Here is a 17917-nt window from a genome sequence, read left to right as displayed (position 1 = left end):
TGTATATATATATACACATACATACATACACACACAGTTGTGCTTAAAAGTTTGCATACCCTTGGAGAATTGGTAATATATTTACCATTTTTAAAGAAAACATGAGTGAGCAGGCAAAACACGATAAAACATGGCAACAAAGAAAAACATTTCTGCATACCCTTATTTCTTACTACTGTGTATTGCCCCCTTTAGCATCAATGACAGTGTGCAGTCTTTTGTAATAGTTGTCTATGAGGCCCCAAATTCTTGCAGGTGGTATGGCTGCCCATTCGTCTTGGCAAAATGCCTCCAGGTCATGCAAAATCTTTGGTCGTCTTGCATGAACCGCACGTTTGAGATCTCCCCAGAGTGGCTCGATGATATTAAGGTCAGGAGCCTGTGATGGCCACTCCAGAACCTTCACCTTTTTCTGCTGTAACCACAGGAGGGTCAACTTGGCCTTGTGCTTAGGGTCATTGTCGTGCTGGAAAGTCCAAGAGCGTCCCATGCGCAGCTTTCGTGCAGAAGAATGCAAATTGTCTAGCAGTATTTTCTGATAACATGCTGCATTCATCTTGCCATCAATTTTCACAAGATTCCCTGTGCCTTTAGAGCTCACACACCCCCAAAACATCAGTGAGCCACCACCATGCTTCACAGTGGGGATGGTATTCTTTTTACTATAGGCCTTGTTGACCCCTCTCCAAACATAGCGCTTACGGTTGTGAGTATGAAGCTCTATTTTGGTCTCATCACTCCAAATTACAGTGTGCTAGAAGCTGTGAGGCATGTCAAGGTGTTATCGGGCATATTGTAACCGGGCTTTTTTTGTGGCATTGGCGCAGTAAAGGCTTCTTTCTGGCAACTCGACCATGCAGCTCATTTTTGTTCAAGTATCGTCGCATTTTGCTCCTTGAAACAACCACACCGTCTTTTTCCAGAGCAGCCTGTATTTCTCCTGAGGTTACCTGTGGGTTTTTCTTTGTATCTCGAACAATTCTTCTGGCAGTTGTGGCTGAAATATTTCTTAGTCTATCTGACCTTGGCTTGGTATCAAGAGATCCCCAAATTTTCCACTTCTTAATAAGTGACTGAACAGTACTGACTGGGTATCTTTTTATATCCTTTTCCATCTTTATAAAGTTCCATTACCTTGTACGATAATGGAATTATCCATTATTCCATACGCAGGACTTTTGACAGTTCTTTTGTGCTCTAGCCTGCTCAGTGCATCCACGTGAGAGCTAACAAACTCATTGACTATTTATACAGAGACACTAATTGCAATTTAAAAAGCCACAGGTGTGGGAAATTAACCTTTAATTGCCTTTTAAACCTGTGTGTGTCACCTTGTGTGTCTGTAACAAGGCCAAACATTCAAGGGTATGTAAACTTTGATCAGGGCCATTTGGGTGATTTCTGTTATCATTATGATTTAAAAAGGAGCCAAACAATTATGTGATAATAAATGGCTTTATATGATCACTATCCTTAAATAAAAGACAGTTTTTTTTGCATGATCAGTCATATTTTCAAAATCAATGGCAAAATTTCTTTCAAAATTGCCTTCTAAACAGTTGTTCTGATGTGAAAGGTTGTCTGGTGTGCCTGACACCTCACCTCATGTAGCACACCAAGTACTGGAGGGATCTGCTCAGGATAGAGAAGCCCCTGAGACATAAGGGACAGACATGTCTTTGCGTCTCTCTTTAGCTCATCATAGCTGTCATCGTTTTCTACAGGAGCGATCTGCAAATGGAGAGAAACAGGCAGAGAGTGGAAGTCAGGAAAGAAAAAATCCACTTAGAGCACTCCACACAAATGGATAGATTATGAGTTACAAAGAGCATGCACTAAGACGGACAGAAAGAGAGATGGCATGCAAGACCTTAAAGAGCAGAGGCAGCAGCTGTAGTTGCTGAGGTACTGGAGTGGAGAAGGAGCGCCCCGCACTGGCCATCTGCCACTTCAGAACTGTTTTGAGAAGTTTGATGGCCTGGGTCCTCTCGTCCTGCTCTCCCACTCCATTCTCCTCCACCACGTGGTTCTGAATCTCCTCCTCTCCCTCAAACAGAGGCTTTAGCTGAGACAGAATCCTCTCAGTAAACTCAGCAATGTGGGGGGACTTCGTAGGCTGAGTGTATGGCAGGGTAACATCAATCATGAAAATGTATGTCAGCACACTGCAAATGAAGACAGTGTGAAAATGCGAATTCAAAGGATCTGTCTGTTGTTTTGTTAAGAATTAGGAATTTTGGATAAAGATTAATGTGACTGCTCCGATTCCTTTTCCAGACTTACCTGCCGATACGCTCTCTCACGTTCTTATAAACCTGAGTGAGTTTGGGCTCCAGGTAACTCAGCAGTCTGTGCAGTAGCTCTGGGACCCTCCATTCCTGCTGTGCCAGACCACCCTGCAGCACATAAAGGTGACTACACAGAAAGGGAGCGAGGGGGAGAGAGAGACCTCAATTCTAAGCATCAAATAAACAACTGTATTTGTATACATAAAACAATGAGAGGTCTCAAAAATACGTGAATTAATTTCCATGTATTGTTTTCAAAGAATCTCGTGATCGGTGAAAAACGAAGACTCGCTTTTTGCCCAGTCACATGCGTGCTTCACTTTGTGTGTCAGAATGTTCGAATCCAGACATCTACTCTAAGGGATTATGGAAGTTTAAAGAACACCTATTATGGTTTTTAAATGTGCCTAATTTTGTTTTAAAGGGGACCTATTATGCAAAATTCACTTTTACATGGTGTTTGAACATAAATGTGAGTCGGCAGTGTGTGTACACAACCACTCTACAATGTTAAAAGTCCACCCACTCCTCTTTCTTATATATCTATTAATCAAAAACAGTGTCTCAAAATGACTGGTTTTTGTATCCGCTCTAAAGTGACATCACTTTAGAGCAGGCCATGCCCACGACTGGTGACGAACTCCACCCTATTATCATAGATCCTCCCGAGTGATCGACACACAGTCCGCCATTTGTTTCCGCACTGGAGCAGCTACAGTGAGAAGAATAATGTCTCAGCTTCGTAAGCATCATAAGTGTTCTGTTGTTGGCTGTAAAAGTGAAGCATAAGAGTCTTCATGTACTCCCGGCAACAGAGCCACTGAAGACGCAGTGGACAAGTTTTGTTTTTGAAGAAAACGTGCCCCAAAACATACCAAAATTAGTGTATGTTTGTGCAAATCATTTTACACCGGACTGCTTTGTGAATGAGGGTCAATATAAAGCAGGATTTTCAAAAAAATTGACTCTCAAGCATGGATCAGTACCAACTGTTCGTGTTCCAGCTTTATATCCTGAAGATGTAAGTATCGCACTTTATATTTTGTGAATGTTTCAAATCACCTTTCCGAATGTGCTTGTTAGCTGATTCCACGGCTAATGCAGCTAAAGTTACTATTGTCTCGGATTGTATTCACGGAGACCAGAGCTATGTCGTTATAGCTTGTTTGCACATGACGTCACGTTACTGCGTTGCTGTGGCGTGAAATGCAGATGGAGGGCAGATTTTCTACATAAGAAGCACTATCACAAACTCAAAATGCCTATGTTTTGCGTCGTTTACGGTTGCTCATACATATATGGCTGAACACTGGTATTTACGGTGTCAGTCATATTGGTTTTGATTTGTTGTTGCTATAGTATCCGAAGCATGAACTGTAAAGGCACAGCCCTCTTCCGGAAAGGGGGCGGGGAGCAGCAGCTCATTTGCATTTAAACAGACACACACGAAAACAATGTGTTTTTGATTCCACCCAAAAAGAGGCATTTACAACATGGTATAATAAATGATCCGTGGGGTAATTTGAGCTGAAACTTCACAGACACATTCTGGGGACACCTGAGACTTATATTACATCTTGTAAAAAGGGGCATAATAGGTCTCATATCATACAATAGATTTACATGCATCCAAGGTCAAAAAACACTTTAATTTGCTCAATTTAAATTGCAGCATTACCTTTTTTGACCAGTGTCAAAAACAACTCCTTCAATGATCCGTTCTAAAGGATTCATTCTAAACTTCTCCTTTCAGAGAACCTACTCTGCTCTGATTGGTCAGATGTCCCAGTCTGTCGTGATTGGTCTACCGCTTAGTGTAGTGTTTGAGGGCGTGTCAAAGCTGTTCGCGAGCAGCCAGTTTTTTGTTACCAAATTACGTAGGTTAGTACAGGAAGTCTGGAATTACAAACGACTCGTTTCAGGTGTTCAGAATCAGTTCTTTCTTTTGGGAGTCAATAACTCCATTTGTCGTGCACTTTGATTTTTGAAACTTTGCAGATTTTTTACATTCACAAACAGCTATATAACACACTACATGAAAGGTAATATTTGAAAAGCCATAATAGGTGCTCTTTAAGTCCATTTACAAACTTATTTCAAATTACATTATAATATACTCTGTATATCCTGTCATACAAGTAGTATAAAAAATATAAAGTAATTAGAGCACCCAGATACTTGCCTCATACAACTATGTTAGTCGTATTAATGTAAAAAAAGTATCACATTGAATCATACCGACTCATATTGCCATTTTTTGCAACACTTTAATATGTGATTTATATGATAAAAATGGGAAAATCAACACCCTTAGCATTGTTAGGCTTTTATTTGTGCATACTGGATTAAAACTACATCAGTGGATTCATCTAACGGAGCTGCATACCCGGGTTGCTTTACATTTGACCAACCATCAGATGGCATCATTTTCGACACTTGAAAACGATTCAGAGCTTCATTTCCCCATCCCTACCCCACAAGCCTACTCTCGATGTACACTTACCAGGCATCTACAAAGGATCCTCCTTCACCACTCAAAGGACATTCCATTAGCATTTCAAGAAGCCAGTGAAGCTTTCGTGGGTCTCTACTCTCCTATAATACCAAACACCAATAGTCAGTTGTTCTCATAGCTTCAGAATCCACAGAAAAAAGATTTAGCATTGCAAAAAAGGCTGCTTGGAAATTCTAAGCTCAGCTGGTATACAAGGGAATATTAAAGGGATAAGTTTACCCAAAAATGAAAATTCTGTCATTATTTTATCATGTTGTTTCAAACCTGTATGACATTCTTTCATGCGTGGAAAACAAATGGAGATGCCAGGCAGAATGTTAACCTCAGTCACCATTCATTTTCATTGTAAGGAAAAAAGAGGCTAACATTCTGCCTACTATCTCCTTATGCTGGTCCAAACCATATGATTTTCTTCCTTGGAACACACAGGGTTCCCACTCTTTTCAAAGCACAATTTTCCAGGACATTTTATATGCTCAACCACTGTAATATTTAAGCAAAAATACATGCGTCCATTTAAATCAAGCTTTTATGCTTGTTTTTGATGGTAGTTTCTCACCTCCAGATAAGGATTTCGCAACATGGTCCAGTGTGATTATTAAACCCTGTCTTGCCCATAAAGATGTGATTTAATGACATACATATAAAGACTTTATGTGCTGTGCACTTCAGAGTGCTCTGCTCTCTGTCATCTCACACACACACACAAGAGTGCACATGATGATCATGATGAGGTCTTTTCAGTGTATGAGTGGCCAGCTTCACATATTTCCCTGATAGTAAAAATGTGTGTGTGAGTCTTGAGTGGCCTATCCGACATCGTGTATAAGTGACTTGGTCCCAGCGGTTATTAAAAGAGAAGAAACTTCTTGCCCAAACAGCAGGATTTATTTCATGTAATTTGTTTAAGCACTGACCCCATTCTGATTGCCACTTGCTTTTGACATACAAATTTATGAATGGTTTCAGATCTGTGGAAGGTATTCAGCATTATTTGAGCTCTGAAGTTAATGCTTCTTTGGCAGCATTATCTGCTTGCTCCTTTCCAGAGATTCCACAGTGGCCAGGTACCCAGCAGAAGATGATGTTACAATTTTGAGCTTCAAGGAATGACAATTTGATTAGAATTTTCACAATTGTTGGGTGATCAGTTTTAATAGATTCTAGTGTTTAAAGACATGATTTTGAATCAGAAATAATAAAAAAAAAAAAATCCTGTTGTTGTGCAGTCTCAATGAACTTCAGTGCCAACAGTACAGCATTGGCCGCTGCAGTGAAAATTAAGCTTTGGTCAGGAATACGTATACCCTGATGTAGTTGATTTGATGCAAAAGCCGCAGACACAGATTTAGGTTCACCTGTATAAAGTGGAATATGTAATGGGAACATTTGTCTAATATCCAGAAGTTGTTGGTGATAATCATTTGGATGAGTTTTTGACTTTTGTTTCTAGTTAAATCCAGAAGGTGTTTTGGTTTTCTGAGGTCCCACGGAGGAATTTTGCAAAAGTGAGTTTGTTGATGAGGTTTAATGTGTAGACCAAATGGGCAGATGTAACTTGTTTTTTTTTTTTTTCATACATTATTGAAAGTTGAGGTGAAAACACTGCTGGATAGGCCTGATTTTCTTTATTTGTGTTAAGCTTGATTTCGTATTGTCCAGATTAATACTGTGGAGGATGAGAATTTCAGAGATTTAATGTGCATTGCAATGAATATGCAACCTATGGGGAGACAAGTTCTTTCAATTAGTCAAACAAGCACTTACACTTTGGGAAACATTTAATGTTACATGAACTGGTGCTATTTCAGTGCATTTCTATCTTTATACTATTGAAGGCTCTATTTGGAAAATGTTAATAAAGCATTATTTGGATACATATTTTGTTTCCAGCATTTTCAAAATCTGCGATTAATCACAATTAACTACAAAAAAAAATTGATTAAATCGCAATTAAAAATTTGACTGACAGCACTACATTTGTTTGAACTGTGCATTCAAACATACATTTTTGTCCAAATATGTCATATTCAATGATATTCTGCTTTTTATATCTAATGCCATTTTTATGACTAGATTCTGTGATTCCGTATGTGTTTTCCGCATACTACATGTGGTAATCGCGGTATAAGCAGACCCTGATTGTTGAATTAGCGAAAATGGATCCACATCTCGAGATGTAAAGGCCAAATAACCATGCTACCAATTCAGGGTGTAAATTAGTAAAAAAAAAAAAAAAAAAAGAAAACAGTGGTCCGACCTTCATCATTGTCTTAAGTTTATAACTCAAATGTTTTTTGGTTAACATAACAGCAATGTTGGAACGGAAAAATCTTATTTTGTACTGTATCAATACTTAAACTCTTTTGTTGGAGCAAAGCACAGATGACAGCAAATGAGCAGAGAATGTACGTGACAGGGATTCATCCATGACAGTCAACCGTTGACATGGTTTCATAATGTGCAACCGCCTGCAGTGACAGCGATATGAATGTGTATTTGACTCCTATTCCGAGTCGTTACCATGTTTTTGTGCATGTAACAAAAACCTTGTTAGCAACACAGTCAAAGAGTTCTATTATACTAAAATATTTTCCAGGACATTGAGGTATTTTTCTAATTTTCCAGGACATTTCCATGACTGGAAAACTGCATTGCAAAATTTCAGGTTTTCCAGGACATGTGGGAACCCTGACACTAGATAGTGAGTAGTTGATTTTTAGGTGAACTATCCCTTAAACGGAGTAAAAATCTGTGAGAACATACACATGCAGTTGCCACACAGGTTCCCCAGTCAGCGTAGGTTTCAACAGTGATGTTGGACAATGCTGTTCGCATCAAAGGAATCAAGAACTGCCATAGTGCTTCCACCTAAGTGAGAGAGAGAGAGAGAGAGATAATTTTAGACATGAATGTGGTTAAACATCTCAGGGGCTCCATAATACGCATGTATCCCTCAGGCTTGCAGCAGGGGTGCTCACCTTGCTGAAGCTCCAGTGCTTGCTGCCTCTAACCAGACCTGCAATGATCTCAGCCACACAGCGCTGGGTGCTCTCATGAGAGTCATCTGCCAGCCGCTCCATATGAGGCTTTAGAGCAGGCAGGAAGGCATCACTGTAGTTCCGGAAAAGTCCCTGTGGATATGGAATGAGAAAGCAAGCCATCTGTATTCTGCCAAAAATTTACACTTATCTCAAGTGTGCGAGGCAGGTTTATGAGCTGGTTAAAATGCAGAGATGTGCAGCAGTATATGTGGCTGGGATTTTTAGTAAACTATTTTTAGTGCCCTTCACAAATCATTTATTAAATGCATCCTCACATACTGCATGTTCTGTTAATTTGGAATAATAGCACAAAAACTGCTGAAAAGAAATGATGAAATCTGAGAATATAAACAGGATAATAATGAGCCAATAAACACCATATTTAAATGTTTTAACTCCACTGAGGATCCAAAAAGGATCCATAAGAACTATGGGGGATTTATTACATCCTTTGCAACATATGAATGTGTTTTTCCTTCACAGAATTATTTATGCAAATCTAAGCTATATTTCTACAGCTTACATCAAGGAAATTCAACATATTTATGATTCTATCAATACAGTAGTAGATTATAATAGTTAAATTTAATGTGTCAATATTGTGATCAGAACAGTGATGTTTAATCAGTTTATGTGTATTATCTCTTTATTCTAACCTACTGCAGAACAATTTTGTTTTTAAAGATAATGTAACTACACTTGTACATGATAATTGCCTTAGTATGAGGGTACCTTGAAGAGACAGAAGCGACGAGGATTGAACTTGTCTTTGCCCTTTCGGTCCTCGAGAGACAAGAACTCGATGAGCTGATTGATGAACATGGGGTCTGTGAAATGGTCATAGATTATGCGCTCCCTCTGTAGGAAAATTAACATTCAGTAGTTGTACAGGTGCATCTCAATAAATTAGAATGTCGTGAAAAAGTTCATTTATTTCAGTAATTCAACTCAAATTGTGAAACTCGTGTATTAAATAAATTCAATGCACACAGACTGAAGTAGTTTAAGTCTTTGGTTCTTTTAATTGTGATGATTTTGGCTCACATTTAACAAAAACCCACCAATTCACTATCTCAAAAAATTAGAATATTTTGACATGCCAATCAGCTAATCAACTCAAAACACCTGCAAAGGTTTCCTGAGCCTTCAAAATGGTCTCTCAGTTTGGTTCACTAGGCTACACAATCATGGGGAAGACTGCTGATCTGACAGTTGTCCAGAAGACAATCATTGACACCCTTCACAAGGAGGGTAAGCCACAAACATTCATTGCCAAAGAAGCTGGCTGTTCACAGAGTGCTGTATCCAAGCATGTTAACAGAAAGTTGAGTGGAAGGAAAAAGCGTGGAAGAAAAAGATGCACAACCAACCGAGAGAACCGCAGCCTTATGATTGTCCAGCAAAATCGATTCAAGAATTTGGGTGAACTTCACAAGGAATGGACTGAGGCTGGGGTCAAGGCATCAAGAGCCACCACACACAGACGTGTCAAGGAATTTGGCTACAGTTGTCGTATTCCTCTTGTTAAGCCACTCCTGAACCACAGACAATGTCAGAGGCGTCTTACCTGGGCTAAGGAGAAGAAGAACTGGACTGTTGCCCAGTGTTCCAAAGTCCTCTTTTCAGATGAGAGCAAGTTTTGTATTTCATTTGGAAACCAAGGTCCTAGAGTCTGGAGGAAGGGTGGAGAAGCTCATAGCCCAAGTTGCTTGAAGTCCAGTGTTAAGTTTCCACAGTCTGTGATGATTTGGGGTGCAATGTCATCTGCTGGTGTTGGTCCATTGTGTTTTTTGAAAACCAAAGTCACTGCACCCGTTTACCAAGAAATTTTGGAGCACTTCATGCTTCCTTCTGCTGACCAGCTTTTTAAAGATGCTGATTTCATTTTCCAGCAGGATTTGGCACCTGCCCACACTGCCAAAAGCACCAAAAGTTGGTTAAATGACCATGGTGTTGGTGTGCTTGACTGGCCAGCAAACTCACCAGACTTGAACCCCATAGAGAATCTATGGTGGTATTGTCAAGAGGAAAATGAGAAACAAGAGACCAAAAAATGCAGATGAGCTGAAGGCCACTGTCAAAGAAACCTGGGCTTCCATACCACCTCAGCAGTGCCACAAACTGATCACCTCCATGCCACGCCGAATTGAGGCAGTAATTAAAGCAAAAGGAGCCCCTACCAAGTATTGAGTACATATACAGTAAATGAACATACTTTCCAGAAGGCCAACAATTCACTAAAAATGTTTTTTTTATTGGTCTTATGATGTATTCTAATTTTTTGAGATAGTGAATTGATGGGTTTTTGTTAAATGTGAGCCAAAATCATCACAATTAAAAGAACCAAAGACTTAAACTACTTCAGTCTGTGTGCACTGAATTTATTTAATACACAAGTTTCACAATTTGAGTTGAAGTACTGAAATAAATGAACTTTTCCACGACATTCTAATTTATTGAGATGCACCTGTATAAGTGGTGTCAAGTTAGGCAGTAGATTACCAGCAATTTATCTAAATAAGAAGTGCATTATAGTTGAGAACTGTGAGATCAGAAGCACATTACAGTCGAGATAATTTTGACTGCTCGAATAGATGACAACTAAATCAGCCAAGTACTCAAGAACTTTGGGTGGGATGAGTGACGACAGATCTAGTTTCATCAGCGCTTTTCTTTTTTTGCAGGTCTATGTACATATGAGTCAGACAGACGGCCGCAGCATCAGGTCTTGCTGTTTTTTTTTTCCAATGTCTTACACCAAGTTAAAAACAGTTAAATTTTTTTAAATTCATCTTAAGGCATCTACATTCTACTACATTCCCTTTTTTTTCTTAAAGCAGGAACATGTTCTGTGTGTAGGTTACTTCCAAACAGTCTTATGCACCATTACTGCCCTAGACTGCAAGCCAGTTTACAGTGTCCATGTACAGTTGCTGTCCCAACTTTTAATTAATCAGACTGCAAGGTACTGTCCAAAACGCTATCGAAACCAATCACAATATTAAAAAATTTAATATTTTGAAGCCAAGTCAAGTACTTAAAGGGATAGTTCACCCAAAAAGCAAAATTCCCTCATCATTTTCTCACCCTCAAATCATGCCAAATGTGTTTGACTATCTCAGCTTTGGATGTGAAGACATCAATTTAGCCACTGGAGTCATAAGGATTACTTTTATGCTGCCTTTATGTGCTTTTGGAGCTTCAAAATGTTGGTACCCATTCACTTGCATTGTGAAGACCAACAGAGCTGAGATATTCTTCTAAAAATCTTTGTGTTCAGCAGTTGAAAGTAAGTCATACACATTTATGATGGCATGAGGGTGAATAAATGATGAGAGAATTTCATTTATGGGTGAACTATCCATTTAAGATTACTTCTGTCCATCCAGAGCAACCATACCTCACTCATGTTCTCAGGGGCAAGATCCTTGGGCTGCTCCTCTTGTGGGGCATAAATTATCAATTTTCTATAAACAAAGAAACAGAGCATGAGAAAAGAGGACATAATGACAGATGAAGATTGAATCATCCAGTGATCAGCGGCTGAGAGTTTTCACTTTGGCCAACAGTAGTAGCCCCAATGTGTCTTTTCTACAAAGCAGTAACTGTCCCAGTCTTGCTGGGTGCGAGGCAGGCTGTCGTCGTGGTACTGCAGCCAGTCGTTCCCTGGCCTGTCTCCTGCCACCAGTCCCTCCGGCTCAGTTACCCCACCTGCAACACACCACATGTGTAATTAGTTCCTTCCACAGATACTGAAACCTTAAACAACAGATGGACCAACAGATGGATGTGAAGTAATTTAATGGTTTCTTCATTTCATTTTAGTATTTATTTGTTTGCACAGCAATGCTTACTCACTTATATTGCAGGGATTAATGGGTACTTTCTTGCGCGGTCTTTTCAGCTGTTTCAGTATGCCTGCCACAGCGGCGATCGCCATCTACAGGAAGTGTTGGAAGCAGAACCCATTAATAAATACAATATTTTTAAACTAGGGCTGCCAAATGAATTAATTACATGATGTGCCATTTTATGCATCCAATTAATAGAATACATCAATATTTGCTCAGAAAATACCCCAAATGAAATAATTTCAAGACATTTCATTATGGCAGATAAAAGCATTGAATAGACATTAAAAAAAAAAAAAAAAAGACTTTTAAAGTCAATATATTGTTTTTTGATCATGGAACATACAACTATTATTGCATTATCTTCCATTCTGTTGCACTCCATCTAGCTGTTTTCAAAGCAAGAACGAATCCTGTGTAAACTGCTTCATCTGCTCAGAGGCTGTGCTGACTGCGGATTTGCCAAAACAAAGCTGGTATTTTGAGCTTGAATTACTCAGATGGGGGGAAAATTCCTTATTACGGAATTTATCAGTCAGTGAGCATGATTAATTGCGCAAATTGTTTTTATATAATGAACCGTACAAAATAAGCACATAAAACTGACAGCCCTATTTTAACCATAACAGGCCAAGTGCATAGAGATGACCAACAACATTATGTACAGCATGTACAGTTGAAGTCAGAAGTTAACATACATTAAGGTTAAAGTCATTAAAATTATTTTTTTAACCACTACACAGATTTTCATATTAGCAAACTATAGTTTTGTTAATCTACTTTGTGCATGACACAAGTAATTTTTCCAACAATTGTTTACAGACAGATTGTTTCACTTTTAACTGACTATATCACAATTCCTGTGGGTCAGATGTTTACATACACGAAGTTAACTGTGCCTTTAAGCAGCTTGGAAAATTCAAAAAAATGATGCCAAGCCTTTAGGCAATTAACCAATTAGCTTCTGATAGGCTAATTGACGTCATTTGGAGATGTACCTGTGGATGTATTCTACTTCAAACTCAGTGTCTCTTTGCTTGACATCATGGGAAAATCAAAAGAAATAATTGTGGACCTCCACAAGTCTGGTTCATCCTTGGGAACAATTTCCAAACACAATTTCCAACCACGTTCATCTGTACAAATAACAGTACACAAGTATAAACACCATGGGACCACACAGCCATCATACTGCTCAGGAAGGAGACACATTCTGTCTCTTAGAGATGAACATAGTTTGGTGCGAAAAGTGCAAATCAATCCCAGAACAACAGCAAAGGACCTTGTGAAGATGCTGGAGGAAACAGGTAGACAAGTATCTATATCCACAGTAAAACGAATTGTATATCGACATAACCTGAAAGGCTGTTTAGCAAGGAAGAAGCCACTGCTCCAAAACCACCATAAAAAAGCCAGACTACAGTTTGCAAGTGCACATGGGGACAAAGATCTTACTTTTTGGAGAAATGTCCTCTGGTCTGATGAAACAAAAAATTGAACTGTTTGGCCATAATGGCCATCGTTATGTTTGGAGGAAAAAGGGTGAGGTTTGCAAGCCTAGGAACACCATCCCAACCGTGAAGCATGGGGGTGGCAGCATCATGTTGTAGGGGTGCTTTGCTGCAGGAGGGACTAGTGCACTTCACAACATAGATGGCATCATGAGGAAGGAAAATTATGTGGATAAACTGAAGCAACATCTCAAGACATCAGCCAGGAAGTTAAAGCTCAGTCGCAAATGGGTCTTCCAAATGGACAATGACCCCAAGCGTACCTCCAAAGTTGTGGCAAAATGGCTTAAGGACAACAAAGTCAAGGTATTGGAGTGGCCATCACAAAGCCCTGACCTCAATCCGATGGAACATTTGTGGGCAGAACTGAAAAAGCGTGTGCGAGCAAGGAGGCCTCCAAACCTGACTCAGTTACAACAGTCCTGTCTGGAGGAATGGGCCAAAATTCCAGCAAGTTATTGTGAGAAGCTTGTGGAAGGCTGACCCAAGTTAAACAATTTAAAGGCAATGCTACCAAATACTAACAAAGTGTATGTAAACTTCTGACCCACTGGGAATGTGATGAAAGATATAAAAGCTGAAATAATTCATTCTCTCTACTATTATTCTGAGATTTCACATTCTTAAAATAAAGTAGTGATCCTAACTGACCTAAGACAGGGAATGTTTTCTACAGTTAAATGTCAGGAATTGTGAAAAACTGAGTTTAAATGTATTTGGCTAAGGTGTATGTAAACTTCTGACTTCAACTGTAGATTATGATAGATTCTGAGACTCTCAGCCAAAAAAAAAAACTTGACAAAAATTTACTTTTTAACTGATTTGTCTGATTTTACATTACATATCTCAAGGTGTAAATAAGGTAGCTCCGGAAGACTCACCTGTAACTGAGTAAAATTTGTGTTGATATGAAAAAGTAACAGTTATAGCATTACAAAAATAATTTCTCCTAGTGTCCAAAAAAATCTCCAAGTATACAAAAGCCTCTCCAAACAAATAAAACATAATAACTGTACATACGAACTACTTCCACGACAATGACCAAAGGCATACTCTCTCTCGAAAGCATGCAGGCATGAGTAACAAGATCTCATTAAGTTCCATTCTGTGTCATTTGAGCCATCATTGAGTCTCTATCACGTACTTGGCGCCATATCCTGGTGGCCAGATATAATTAGACTGAACGATCCTCTCTGCTCATATTTGGATGACTTCCACCTCTGGATGCAGCGATTGTTGTACTCTACTCTTTGAGAGCTTTCCAACGACATATGACACATGGCTATTTGATCAGTTTGACGTTGTTATAGATTACAATAAAATGTGCAGTGCAAAATTATTAATAAATTATCAAAACGGAACACTTCTGATTTGTCTGCAAATTTCAAAGCACTTATTCAGTTTTGGTCATAATGCCTACATGCATTGTAAAGTATAGCTCGTAAGCTTTAAAATGATACCTATTTTGTGTTGGTCAAGACAGTAGTTATTAATATTTTTTTCTCAGCGGGCCCAAAGGGTAAAGGCTTAAAGGGTTAAGTAGAAGATACTAGCATGGACACATACCTTGCGAACGACAAGTGCATCATGGTTGAGGCTCTGTACAAAGAGGAGCACAGCAGGGGCAGGGAGAGGATGGTCATCTCTTAGCAGTAGAGACAGAAAACCAATAGCAATGTGCTCAAACTTCCAAGGCCTGAGGACACGCATTATAACATATTTACAAATGAGTGATGCTTTTTTGTGTCTACTTTTGGAACTTCACTGTGTAGCACTTTTAAACATCTATTGTATACTTACAAGTCCCTGTCATCAAGACATTCCAACAGATCTCTCACAAGCTTTTCATATTTCCTGAAAGAGGAAACACAGCAAATATTTACTACACCATGTTGAATTTGTGGATGGCTTTAGAGCAAATAAATATTGTGTGTGTGTGGTTAGCACTCACTGCTCTGCCTCCTGGTTTTTGTCTTTTTGAAGTGCCAGTCCCTGATCCAGCTCCTGATCTGTGGGGGTGCCCATGTGTGGAGTGGGTTGGCCTGATTCTGTGATGCTCCGGCCCAGTAACGCAGCACTCTCAGGTACCTACAGATTCATCCAAAATATACGTGAGGATGGGCATTCATATTTGTGAATGTTATCTGATAACACTTGATTGTTGCTGATTTACACCATATGTACAATATATATTAAGTTTTGATATTTTTAGTGGCTCTGTAATTAGCATGCTGACAGCTGGCCATGCTGTAGTTTTTAGACAGTTTGTAGGAAACAACCCTCTCTGAAAGGTTGCATCTGTAAAATGATCCCCTTTATAGTCTTTGGTCATTGTGTCACACATGATGCTGTTTGTTTAGCATCACACCACTAGTATTGTGTTAGTTAAACTTATAAAAACCTTGTGTCTCGAGACCCCTGCATTCTGTTTTTGCCCATTAAAAAACTGTCTTATCGAAGTCAGGTGAACACAAAAACCAGCCTAAATACACAGGGCTCCCATAGGACTAGTTGATCAGGTAGCATACACACTAGTCGATTTTTAAATACGTTTTGCACATCCCTCCTCAGTACATCTAGGATAGGTGTCATCAGAAACACTAAATTATACATTACAGCTGCACAATCCCATTGTCTACAACTTAAACACAAGTTTCTCACAGTGAAATCAATGCCGATGGTCTCGTATTGCCGATGGACTTTGTCTGCGAGGTCATCGAAAAGTCTGACAATGGATGGTTTCTCCAGAGACATTGCTGAACTGAGGCCAGAGTGCACTATGGCCGGCCACGTCTGAGCAATGCAGTCCCAGTCATGTAGGTTAGCAAGACACACTCCAGAATGGTTCCCAAGCAAGCAGTACAGTGCCCCCTATACAAGAAGAGGATATCAAACAATGGCATTCAAGCAATAAAATGAATACACTAGTACAGCAGGTTAAATGTAAAAAGTAAATAGTTGGCTGCCATTTACCTTGAACTGTTGCTGGGTGACATCAGTCCGTGTGGGCTCCAACAGCTCCAGGACAAGTGGAGTAATGTCTCTGCAGCAGAAGTTATAGGTCCCCAGCGCTGTGAACAACACATTTTGGGCCTTGCTGCGAACCTAAAGGGCCAAAAATGGTCTAAATATTTAGACGTTTTTAAAAAATAAGGGGGGAATTGTTTTAACCCAGAGGTAGGATGATGGATTTGTAATCAAACCTGGCTGTAGGTGCTGGTGGAGAGACGCAGAAGGTCCCTCAGCAGGTCCTGATGAACAGTCTTGTATTCACAACCTTCTAATAACAACTTGCGCATCTAAAAGTGGAGAGCAGAAATTTTTCTTTAAAAAAATTTCAAAGCTATAAAAACATATCTATTAAATGCAATTCAACTGTTCCAGTTTATTAGCGTAAGCTCATACCTCATGCTGAAGAAGAACTCTGTCAATAAGAAGCGCTCGAATGTGCTGTTTCTTCCCATGAAGCTGGAGAGAACAAAATTCATGTGAAAATTATCCATTTCAAATTTAAAACGTCACTGTGATTCAAGGGGATTTCACAGATTCAACTTCTCACCCGGTTCTCCATAGACTTCTTCACTAGTGTGAAACTCTTCCAATGAGAGTCAAACTCGTGTTTGTGGGATCCTTTGAAGTGCATCAAGTCACTGATGATCTGAGTGAGATAAAACAACTGTCAGCCATGATCTAAAAATGATAATATATACATTATATATATATATATATTATATATACACACACACACACTTGAGACCTTAATGACCAACGATCCATTTATTTTTGCTCACACTACTACAATCTACTGCAAACACTTACCTTGATAATGGAGAAGAGGGATTTGGTGTCATCCTCTGACCGTTCAAGAATGTAATCTATAGAAAATAATTAGATGGTGGTAAATCTGCCTTAAGAGTTATGAGTAATGTAGTTTAAGTGAGTTTTGGGTTTTAAATAAGGAGCACTCACGAAGCAATTGTCTCATCACTTTGCAGATGGCCTCACGGTAGTTCTCTCTGGACTCATCTGTGGAAAAAAAAATCAGCAATGTGTTACTGAGAGACTGACATCCTATTCTCTATGACTATAATACAACATATGTCACAAACTGCTCATTCATCACATCAACAACAGGTTTCATAAGCATAGTTTCACACTGAACTTCCTCATTTATGGCTTACCATAGTCAACCCCAATGTACAGCTTTGATTCCTCCAGACTAACCATGCTGGGTACACTACACAGAAGAGACCAAACAAAAAGATCATATCATACTGAAACGAAAAGAATGCATACACTTTAATTCATACTCAGTGGGTTTTAACACTTACAGGCCGGTGACTGTGGGTCCATCAAGAGGGGGGAGCATGCTGCCAGCTCCCAACAAACAGTGCTGGACTATACATAGACTCTGAAGAACATCATCTCTGATTAAAGAGCAGAAATGGGACAACATTAGCAAAAGGTCACATTTTATTTCGCAGTGTCAAATTTACTCAATATTTACACAAGTAATTACTAAGAAATACTAATTAACTTTATATATATATATATATATATATATATATATATGTCCTGTGTAATTATTTTGTGGAGCTGCTTGTTATTACTATATTACTAATATAATTAATAATAGTAACACAAACACTCTAAAATAAATTGTTACCTAGCAAAAACATTTCAACTCTGTCAACCACAACTTGAGTCA

At 39.1% G+C, this 17917-nt stretch overlaps 1 protein-coding gene across 7 annotated transcripts in view; it reads right to left on the bottom strand.

Annotated features, from left to right (window-relative positions):
• Nucleotides 1-17917, bottom strand: part of LOC127422761 (proteasome activator complex subunit 4B-like) — a 55328-nt gene that overhangs the window by 13107 nt on the left and 24304 nt on the right. For 6 of the 7 annotated variants that reach the window (XM_051666487.1, XM_051666490.1, XM_051666488.1 and 3 more), the window contains 22 exons: nt 17541-17636; nt 17391-17446; nt 17179-17235; nt 17029-17084; nt 16769-16867; nt 16615-16677; nt 16413-16508; nt 16183-16314; nt 15871-16080; nt 15161-15297; nt 15010-15063; nt 14776-14905; nt 11706-11787; nt 11405-11558; nt 11248-11314; nt 8580-8705; nt 7785-7937; nt 7570-7674; nt 4792-4883; nt 2284-2415; nt 1871-2165; nt 1603-1731 (listed from right to left, as the gene is read on the bottom strand). In XM_051666487.1, the coding sequence (XP_051522447.1) occupies nt 1603-1731; nt 1871-2165; nt 2284-2415; nt 4792-4883; nt 7570-7674; nt 7785-7937; nt 8580-8705; nt 11248-11314; nt 11405-11558; nt 11706-11787; nt 14776-14905; nt 15010-15063; nt 15161-15297; nt 15871-16080; nt 16183-16314; nt 16413-16508; nt 16615-16677; nt 16769-16867; nt 17029-17084; nt 17179-17235; nt 17391-17446; nt 17541-17636 (2521 nt within the window). Of the gene's footprint in view, nt 1-1602; nt 1732-1870; nt 2166-2283; nt 2416-4791; nt 4884-7569; nt 7675-7784; nt 7938-8579; nt 8706-11247; nt 11315-11404; nt 11559-11705; nt 11788-14775; nt 14906-15009; nt 15064-15160; nt 15298-15870; nt 16081-16182; nt 16315-16412; nt 16509-16614; nt 16678-16768; nt 16868-17028; nt 17085-17178; nt 17236-17390; nt 17447-17540; nt 17637-17917 lie in introns of those variants that run through there. The other variant, XM_051666494.1, reaches the window with a different exon arrangement.

The sequence above is a fragment of the Myxocyprinus asiaticus genome, chromosome 32, assembly GCF_019703515.2.
Source record: "Myxocyprinus asiaticus isolate MX2 ecotype Aquarium Trade chromosome 32, UBuf_Myxa_2, whole genome shotgun sequence".
In the NCBI taxonomy this organism is placed as follows: domain Eukaryota; kingdom Metazoa; phylum Chordata; class Actinopteri; order Cypriniformes; family Catostomidae; genus Myxocyprinus; species Myxocyprinus asiaticus.
The sequence above is the reverse complement of the archived record's forward strand: the minus strand, read 5'-3'. Positions and strand labels throughout refer to the sequence as shown.